This window comes from Piliocolobus tephrosceles, chromosome 11 (assembly GCF_002776525.5).
Source record: "Piliocolobus tephrosceles isolate RC106 chromosome 11, ASM277652v3, whole genome shotgun sequence".
NCBI classification, from domain to species: Eukaryota; Metazoa; Chordata; class Mammalia; order Primates; family Cercopithecidae; genus Piliocolobus; species Piliocolobus tephrosceles.
Genome location: NC_045444.1, coordinates 105,787,437 through 105,797,930, shown reverse-complemented (window position 1 = coordinate 105,797,930; position 10,494 = coordinate 105,787,437). Strand labels below are relative to the sequence as shown.

At 47.5% G+C, this 10,494-nt stretch overlaps 1 protein-coding gene across 1 annotated transcript; it reads left to right on the top strand.

The window, feature by feature from the left end:
* Nucleotides 1-2,179: 2,179 nt before the first annotated feature.
* On the top strand, nucleotides 2,180-7,891 carry RESP18 (regulated endocrine specific protein 18). The gene is made up of 7 exons (XM_023217467.2): nucleotides 2,180-2,196; nucleotides 2,592-2,806; nucleotides 4,473-4,577; nucleotides 5,566-5,693; nucleotides 6,093-6,182; nucleotides 6,337-6,421; nucleotides 7,845-7,891. Exons 1-7 carry the CDS (start codon nucleotides 2,180-2,182, stop codon nucleotides 7,889-7,891), a joined length of 687 nt encoding a protein of 228 aa, XP_023073235.2.
* Nucleotides 7,892-10,494: the final 2,603 nt, after the last annotated feature.

Here is a 10,494-nt window from a genome sequence, read left to right as displayed (position 1 = left end):
AATTCCAAATCCCATTTTCCTCCCATTTTAGAGCTTCTTTGAACTGTTTCCTTCTCTGAGCAAAACTCTGTCACAGATTGGGAGGCCTTCCTCCTCTCCCAGCCCCATTACCCTGCAGAGAGGCAGTTCTAGGACAACTTGCTACTGGATTTTTTAAAGTGGGTTTTCATGAAAATTCTTTAAGCAGGCTTGTCTGGAGGTAAGACAGTGGGCCCCAGCTAGAGCTTCTGAAGTAAAATATGTAAAACCAGAACAGAGGGGACATTTGGGGCAGGGATTGGAACAATAAAACTCCTTAGTACACATGGAACCTGGGCTTCTGATCTCCTTCTCCTTCCAGATGTCATTTGTAACATGAATGTAAGGCAGGGTAGGACCACAGCTGAATTACAGTCTTCCTTCGCCCACTCTCCCCAGCTACACTTTGTGGTAGTCGTTCTTTCTTCTTGGGAAAGAAAGCTCCTTCCTATGAACCCCTGGTTCAATAGGCCTGAGAACCTAAGTCTTCTGAGGGTATTACTCTCAGCTTAGAATCCCCTCCAATGAACAGTAAAAAGAAGAGTGGCATCAATGCTCCTGTACATTTATCATTTTGATAGCCATTCTCCTGGTGGTTTAAAATCTTAAAATACCGAGAGGAGCACACTCACCTTTGTTCGGCCCACCCAAAGACCAATATTTCCCTTTTTCCAGGAGCGTTATACTTCACAAAGCAGGTTCACATTCATTTGTTCTTAGGCTTCAAATTATTGCTGTAAATTTATTTTAAAATAATATGTCCAGTACATAATCAGTGACAACCAGATAAACCTCTAGCTTCTGGCATGACAAGACAGAAACTTGTGTCAGACCCTCCTACTAACATTGAATATATACTCTAGGCAAAATAATAAAAATAACTGTATGAAAGTATGGAGACTGATCAACAGTTAGAAACCTACAGGGAGTATCATCCTCAAAAAAAGGAAGTCCACCAAGTGACCTCTACATGTATAGGCTTTTTCTCTGAAGATACTTCAGAGTTCACTGCAGTACACAGGGAAACAGCTCTGTCAGCAAGTGGCAGTCTTACTAACTGAGGAAGCAGCTTTTGGAGTATAGAGATGCCAGAGCAGCTGGAAATTGAGGAAGAAATTTAGAAAATGAGTAAATTACACAGAGAGGAACTCAAAATCTGCATACCAACTCCCCTCAAATCCTTAGCTATCTTCTAAATGGCACTTGTGCAGGGTGAGATTTCAAGGAACCTAGTGAGAAAGTCAAATATCTGAACAGAGATTTTGGCAGCTGTCACAGTGTTAGGGTGACCGAGTTTGGAGTTCAGGACCCATAAAATAGAGAGTTTTGGTAAATGACTTTGGGTTTCGTTGAAATCCAAAAGGACCACACCTTAGCCATAAGCACCATATCCCAGGACTAAGAGATACAGCCTAGAATTGAGAATAGGATGAAGTAATCCTTCCCTAACCAGACTGCCACAGGATCAAGACTTTTTGCCAAAAATTTAATTGCCTGCCAGAACAAACTCAAACTATTACCCTTCAAAGATAATAATATAATTTCTTTGTATTGTAAAATCCTTTGTAATGTATCAACCTCAAATGTTCAGTATACAAACTCTTAGGTTTAAATAATCCACCATCTCGACCTCCCAAAGTGCTGGGATTGCAAGCATGAGCCACCAAGCCCAGTTTAACAAATGTTTTAAGCTTAATGAAAAAAAAATTTTTTTAATGTCAGTCTAGGAGTTAGAAAGCTCAAAAACTAGCTTATAAGTACACAAGAGTGAAAACAAGAGGTCAGTTAGCTAGTTAGTTATTACAACAGCTCAATTTAAAAGAGTGCAGTGTCCAAGGCCTTGCATGGTGGCTCATGCCAGTAATGCCAACACTTTGGGAGGCCACGGTGGGAGGATTGCTTGAGCCTAGGAGTTTGAGACCAGCCTGGGAAACATGGAAAAACTCTGTCTCTGTAAATAAATAAATAAATAAATAAATAAATAAATAAATAAATGGGCTGGGCATGGTAGTGCACACTTACAGTCCCAGCTCCTCTGGAGGTTGAGGTGAGAGGATCATTTGAGCCTGAGGTCGAGCGGAGGTTGTGGTGATCTGAAATTGCAAGACTCTGTCTCAAAAAAACCCAAAACGTATAGTGTACAGTGGTTTGGACCAGGGCGATGGCAGTGGATGTGGAGTACAGCGGATGGATGTGCCATATACATATATATATTGCAGATCGAACCTATATGGTTTCTAAAGATTTTTAAATGGGTCAGAGTAAAGACACTGTCAAGGATAATAAACTAAATTCCTTGAGTGCCTACTGTTTCATCGCTGTTCATATTTAATTCTCACAACAAACCTGAGTAGGTACAATTAGCACCCGTGTCTTACACGCCATCCGTTTCTCCAACCTTAGGACTGGGAGTACAGGCGGTGGTTCTTGGGACCCAGCTAATGTCCAAAAGGAGCCGGGTCAGGAATTCCAAGAGGTGAGGGCGGGGAGGCGGTAGGGGAAGGAGCTAGGGAGGCGACCGCAAGGGCAGGGCCTGCTCGCGATTGGCTGAACTGCCGAGGAGGGTTAAACAGATTCCGCGTCGCGGACTGGTGGGAAGCTTCGGTCCCGCTCAGCCCCTCGGCCACGGCCGCTACCTTCACTGAGATTTGGCCGGGGAGCGAGCACGCCGAGCCTGGGAGGATGCAGCACCCACTGTGGCCTGGGGGCTCCGAGGGGCTCCGGCTGCTTGTTTGCTTCCTGCTGCTGAACAGCTGCCCAGGGGGCTGCAGCGACATTAGTGCCCACGGTCAGGAGGAATCCTGGGGGGTGCGGGCAGGGTCCAGAGAGCGATGCTGAGAAGTGGGGGTCTGAAGGGGGCCTCAAGGCTAGGAAACTCGGAAGTAAAAGAATGTGCTTAAGGACGTGAGAAGAGAAAAAGGTAGAGAGCATCTCGCGGAAAGAGGCGTAGGCTTGGGATAGGCTGGGCATATGGGGTCTGGACCCACGAGAAGGGGGTTCAGGGGAAAATTGGGGATTTGGAAAAGAAGTCGGAAAGACAAATGGACAGAGAGAGGTAAAACTGGCCTATGTGGCCACAGGAGAAGCAAGAAAGGCCAGAAAAGAGATGACCAGGGCTGCGGGTATCGGGATCTTGGCTCCAGGGAGAAGGCTGGGCCGGGAGACAAGCCAGGGCTTCCTCGTGCTATGATCCGATTTCCAATAAGGGGACCGCTAGGCTGAGGGAAAGCAGGATGGAGGGGGAATGAGACCGTCCTTCTCCCCCTCCCCCGCACCAACCCTGGTAGACCCCGCGCTGACTCACGCGCCCGACTGCGCAAACTCGAGAATTCCTGCGCAGAGTGCGTGGGGAAGAGAGCGCAAACTCCTGGTGTGTCGCCCCTTCTCCCTGCCTGATTTTTGGGCTTAGAGGCCAATGCAGCGGATTCGGGAACAACTGTGAGGGGAGGCCTGGTGGCAATGAGAGGATGAGGGCCGTGGGGAAGGACCACCAAGCCTTGCGGAGATGCCTCACCCACATTCCGCCCAGCGCCGGCGCCACGCCAGCTTCCCCACCTTTCAGCCCCACGGACAGCGCCAGGCGTGCTCGGGGTCCAGGCCGAGCCCGTGCAGGTCACCACTCCTTCCCTCCCACCAGTCTGGGAACGCTGCCTGAGAGAACCAGCTCCCCTTCCCGAAACTCTTTTCCTTCTCCTCGGGGTGTTGGGGGTTCCACTCCTTCCTTAAGGAGGCTTTCTCATCCCCAAATGTCTCTACTTAAAACTTTCTTGTCACTCTCACCCCCAGGAAATTATTAGACATCCACTTGATTGGGTAGGAAAATTCCCTTTTTTAAAGACCTGTCCAGAATGGCTCATGGTAACTACACTATAGCAAAAAACAGACTATCCTCCAGCCCCATCTCACTTATCCTCAAGAAGGAAGGTGTGCATAGCATTAGGGGTTCTCTTCCCAACCCCTGTCCTTCGCCCATGCACAACTGGGCAAACTGTGGGTTTCAGGAAAAGGATCCAGACCCTCGAACCATAAACAAATCAATACTTTTTCTTTCTAATGATTCCAGGCCTCCTCCCTAACACTTCCAGACTTCAATGACTTCCCTAAGATGAAGCTCACCTGTTTCCCCATACCCCACCTACCCACCTGATTACCTTTCCCAGGCTTAGCTTTCTGAGCCTCTGCTCACCTGAACTTCTACCTTTGCCTGTAAGTTTGGTTCTAATCTGTAAGTTGGTACCAAGAGTGAACAAGGCCCAGGGGCTGAAGAATATGGCAAGTGGGGATGGAGGAAGGGAAAAATTAAAGAAGGAAGACTTGAAGCAGGCAAAGGTGCTGGTAGGGGAAACAGAGGTCAGGGGTCCAGGAGCAACAGTACAAGGAACTTGCTTCTCTTCAACTGAGATGTGGAAGGCTTCTGGCCAGGTTCCTTGCTGACACCACTATTTTGCCCTTAGATGGTCAGGACCAAGTAGGAGTAGGGCAGCTTTGGCCCCTCCAAGGATTTGCCACCCCAGTCTTCCAGCACTTACAGGTTGTGTTCCAGCAGATTTTACTCCAAGGTAAGTAAAAGCTGGTTAGATATGGGGAGGGGGGAAGAGGGGCTATCTGACCTGAGGACAGGCTTTCTGTTCCCCAAATATCTCTACTTAAAACTTTCTTATCACATTTACCCCCATGGGGATGAGACAGGAGTAGGGGTGGGATCTGGATGGGTGGACTATTTGCACTAGAACACCCTGAAAGAGCCCAGTAGAGGCTTCTAGGGAAAAAAACACCTGAAAAAGGCCAGCATCCAACTCCTTGAGACTAGTCTCCCTTCAACCCTGGTACTATATGAGCTTTCCCAAAGCCAGGACTCCTCCAGTTCTCAGCCAGGAAAACACCCACTTTAGCCTCTGAGTAGGAACTTGTATGACAAACAGACGGAAGGAATGAAAGGGAGTGGAGAGTCCACTGGCAACATGTGGCTGACCCTGTTTTAGAGCAGAGTTTCATGAATGTTGGGGAGGAGAGAGTCAGATAGGAAATCTTCCTTGAGTTCTTATTGCCACTGCTAATGCCTAATATGTGCATAGTGCCTTACAGCAGTAGTTCTCAAAGTGCACCCCTGGACTGGCAGCATCAACTTCACCAGGAAACTTGTTAGAAATGTGAATTTTTGAACTTCAGCACAGACCTACTGCATCAGAAGCCCTAGGGGTGGGAAACAGCAGTCCGCATTTTAACAGACCTTGCAGGAGATTCTGATGCACACGCTAAAGTTTGATAATCACTGCCTTGGCATTTTCTAAGCACTCTTTATATTCCTAACCTCATTTAATCCTCACAATAGCATCAAATGAACCAGCAAAGAGACTGTCATCATAATCCTAATTTGAATATTATATGCTAGGCACTATGCTAAGCAGTTTAACTTTAATACATCATCTTGTTTAATTCTTTCTGTAAAATGTAATCTAATGTGTACTTGAGGGAAAGGTTGATCTGATCCCTGGAGTGGATCTGAGTGTCCCAGGTGTCAACTCACCCCATCTTTTCATCCTGCAGGTCTGTTCTGGAAGGATGATATCACCCAGGATGCCATGATCCAAAAGATGGAGCACACCAGCAGACTGCATCCCCAAGATCCATGCCTGAAGGATGGCAAGGCAGTTTTCCCCACTAAAACCGCTGGGGTGAGGTGTGTGAGACCTGTGGTCATTCCAAGCATTCTGGCAGACAGACGGAACAGGGAAGGAATGTGTGCTAAAACTGCGGGTGGAAGTTTCCAGGAGCACTGTGAAGAGAATAATTCAGAGGTCCTGTTTGGAATCAGCAGAGAACAATTTCATGAGCCATTAGTGATATCTGCAAAGGGAGGGGAGGTGGGTGTGGCAAGCCTAGGTCCAGTATGTCATTCCCTGTCTCTTCTAGAAGCAAGCAAGAGGAGAAACTTCGACTCCTATTCCCCACGGTGAGTCTCATGTATCTTCTCAAGAATTGTGAATCCCTGACTTTGTATCCAATTGCTTTTCCTGTGGGGCCCTCTCACCCTTTTCTGCCTCCTTCTCGACTCCTGGTTTCCCTCCTCACAGAGCCCCCTGGCCAAGGTGAACAGGGATCAGTGCTTTACCTCCAAAGTGGTTTCTAAGGTCCTGAAACAAGAGGTGGCCAACCCTGTCAAGGTAAGGGGCTCACTTTTTCTCGGGAGGTTGGACCTGTTTAAATGCGGGAGGCAGATAGAAAGAAGGGAATGGGCATTGGGGTGAGGGCAGACAGCTGAAGGAAAGATTTTTCCATTCCTAATCAAAGGTACCCCAAATTTCCTGTATCTCTCAGACTTCCTATAGGCATTCATATGGGGGGCTGGACATGATGCAGGCGCTGGGAGCCTCTAAGGAAGAAATTATCTATAAGATCATGCATAGGCATTGAGTTTAGAATAGGCATTGAGAGTTTAAAATAGGCATTGAAACTGCAGTTTTCAAAATTAAAGGTCTTCCTTTTTGCCATATATGCCTTTGTATATAGCAAGTGATAGCAACACTCCCTTGATGAATGGGAAGTGCAGCTCAGAGACCCTCACATTCAGCCTCCCCCTTGCTGTACTCTATGGCCTGGGCAAGTCACCCAGGCAAGGCTCTGAGACATCTCCTTGGGATATTTGAACTCTTCAGAATCCAGAATGGAAACCGCCCATCTAGTACTCCCATCCATCTTTATAGATGAGAAATTGAGGCCCAGGCCATGGGACGTACTCAAGGCCACACCATGGGTTTGTGGCAGAGCCAAGACTGGACCCAGGTCTCCTGATTTCCAGCTCTTTCCCCTGCACAGTCCCTGCCCTTCCTCTCAAGAACTGCAGTGGGATTGGGTCATTGCAAACATCAGACTCCTCCACATTGAAAAAATAGTTTTTTGTTTTTTGGTGTGGGTTTTTTTTTTTTTTTTTTTTTTGGGTTTTTTTTTTTTTTTTTTTGGACTAAGCCCTAACTTATAAGAAGGTGGCAACCAGAGGAAGATGTAAAGGAAGGCAGAGAGCGTTGCCACTGCAAATGTCCTGAGACACCCATACCATGGCATGTTAAAGAATGGACAGAAAAGTCAGTGGCAGAAGATGAAGGTGGAGAATTAGGCCCAGGACTGACCACACAGGGGCTCACAGATCATAGCAAAAGGTTTGGATTTTGTTCTAAGTGCAGTGGGAATTTAACTGGGAAATTTTAAGGAAAGAAATGTCACAATGTGATATGATTTTAAAAGGCCTCCCTAGTGATGTTGAGGAATGAACTGTAAGGACAGCAAGAGTGAAAACTGAGAAGTCTATAAGGAGAGGCTCATCCTGGTCCAGGGAGACCAAGGTGGCTTGGATTTGGGTGGTGGCAGTGAAGCAGGGCACCCCCGGCTGGTTGCACCCTCCATCTAAAGGCAACCTGCACCACAGGGGGTTCCAGCTCCTCATACTCTCCAAGGAAATGGATTCCTACTTCCATATGTCACAGCTGGGCTTCCTAAGCCTGGATTGGTTGCTGGGGCAACATAATCAGAGCTCAGTGACAGAAGTGACAGAAACCTTCCTGTGGGGGATTGGTTGCCCTGGTGCTCCCAGGAATAACACAAACAAGGAGCTGCCATTCTTCTCCAGACCTGAGCTTAAGGGCAAACCATGGAGAGATGGGGCTACGTGTGAGATCCAAGGGTACAGGCTCTCAGTCGGTGAGCTGTCACCATGCTGAAGGGTTACTCAAATCAGGCTGTTACTACAGTAGTTGTGGAAGGAGGGCAGATGAGGGAGGAGCCACCATCTCACATCCTGACTCTAGATCCCTTGTTTCTTCTCATTTTAGGACTTCTCTGGACCATTTCCTACTGTGGGCCGCAACCTTGTGGCTGATTGAGACCTCATGTGGAGCCTCCCTGCCCCAGCACCCTTCCCACTGACCTTCAGAACTGGCAGTTCTTGGATGACCCAGATCTGAATCATTAAAGTAGACTCTCAAGCAAACACTGTCTGTGAGCATGTCTTGAGGCAAAATGGGTGGGGGTTGAACTTGGCCAGAGCCTCCAAAGGGAGGGAGGTGGGTTGAAAACATAGGGTGGGGATGAGGGGAGTACAACTCTTGACTGATGGAAGGCTGATTTCTGTCTTGTTTTCCTTCCACTGATAATTCCCGGAGTGGGGAAAGTGTGAGTGAGACCACAGCTGGAATGGCAGCCCCCCCACCCCCAGCCACATCCCAGCCACATTGTGTGGTCTAGTTACCCATCCTTTCACATTATGGGGAGGTGGACTCCATATTCATTTATTTTACCCCTCATGCCAGACAGGCCTGGCCCCTGCTGTTTTTTGAGGGTCCCCACCTCCAGCATCATAGCCCCTGCCAGGCTTTCCCACCCATCCTCTCTACAAGTACCAACAGATCAGTGCTGAGGTCAGAGTGTACACACATTGGATATTCTGATCATTCTTGCCAGTTTGCTCCTGGTAGCTTAAAATCTTAAAAGGCAGTTGGTAATCTCGCCACCCATGCTAAGCCAACAACCAAACACTAGAATGTCCTATTTGTAGAGCTTTATACATCTTGAAGCACTTCCACACACATTGGAGGCTCACAGGTGTAACCAAATGGGCAGGTATCAAGACTGGGTTTCTTGGCCAGGCACAGTGGCTTACACCTGTAATCCATCTCAGCACTTTGGGAGGCGAAGGTGGGTGGATCATTTGAGGTCAGGAGTTCGAGGCCAGCCTGGCCAACACAGTGAGACCCCCATCTCTACTAAAAATACAAAAATTAGGCTGGACACGGCTCACACCTGTAATCCCACACTTTGGGAGGCAAGGCAGGGGGATCACCTGAGTTCAGGAGTTCAAGACCAGTCTGGTCAACATGGTGAAATATCATCTCTACTAAAAATATAAAAATTAGCTGGGTGTAGTGGTGCACACCTGTTATCCCAACTACTTGGGAGGCTGAGGCAGGAGAATCACTTGAACCCAGGAGGTGGAGGTTGCAGTGAGCTGAGATCATGCCCCTGCACTCCAGCCTGGGCAACAGAGCAAGATTCCATCATAAATAAATAAATAAACAAACAAACAAACAAAAATTAGCCAGGCATGGTGGCACACTACTCAGGAGGCTGAGGTAGCAGAATTGCTTGAACCTGGGAAGCGGAGTTGCAGTGAGCCAAGATCGCACTACTGCACTCCAGCCTGGGCGACAGAGTGAGACTCCATCTCAAACAAACAACAACAACAACAGAAAGAAAACACTGGGTTTCTCTAAGGAATTGGAACTTGGCCACACCACATCTTCCCCATTTAAACAATCCGGAGAAACTACATGACTAGTTCTTAATGATCCAGATTCTCAGTCATGCTACTGTGGTTGCCCTTTCCCTTCTTGTTGTGTTCAAGGACGTAGCTAAAGCCAACGTTAGACCAGTCATATTCATTTGTACCTAGTTCTCATCAAATCAGTTAACCCCTGCCACTCATCCGTCTTTCCTTCTTACACCTTTCTTTCTCAATTCATTTTCAAAAATGTATGTAATCATGTGCTTCACTGCGCCTGGCCTTTATGCTGAGTCACATATTTGGTTCCTGCCCTCAAAGACCTTTAAGAGTAGTCAGGGCGGGGTGTGGTGGCTCATTCCTGTAGTCCCAGCACTTTGGAAGACTGAGGCAGGCAGATCACTTGAGCCCAATAGTTTGAGACCAGCCTGGGCAACATGGCAAAACTCCATCTTCACAAAAATTCAAAAATTAGCTGGGCGTGGTGGTGTGCAGCTGTAGTTCCAGCTACCTGGGAGGCTGAGGTGGGAGGATCACTTGAGCCCAGGAGGTCGAAGCTGCAGTGAGCCATCATTGTGCTACTGCACTCCAGTCTGGGTGACAGAGTGAGGCTGTTTAAAAAAAAAATAGTCAAGAAAGTAAGCCACATATAACATAGCATCATTCAGGTGTCTACAGGGAGTGAATGCAGTGGACACCCTACCCCCTATCTCCTGGCCTGCATCTCCATTTGCCTGCAGCTGCAGGTGAACAGTTCTTGAAACTGTCAACCTTCCCACTTCATGCCATGGGATTCTGCTTCTCATCCTGCAGGCTTTCTGGAATGCCAAGGGACTGCCCACCTGTGCCCCAGGCAGCCCTGAGCACATGGGATGTAATGCCCCTAGAGGCAACTCTCAACCAGTTAAGGACCAAATTTAGTGCAAAAATATCACCAGCCCTTAGTGGACTATTCTGAGGAATGTTCAATGTGATTCTTCAGAGGGTCCCTAGTGAGATTCAGCCTAGTCGCCCACAGTGGTAACCTGTTCAGCAACGCACTTAATATTATTGGCTTTTCTTCCTTCTATGGCTTACTTTACCTGTCCCTCATCTGTGATTTCTGGAATCATCTCCCACATGAACTACCTGCACCCAAATTCTTTCTTACTTACTTACTTATTTATTTATTTATTTATTTATTTATTTATTTATTTATTTATTTA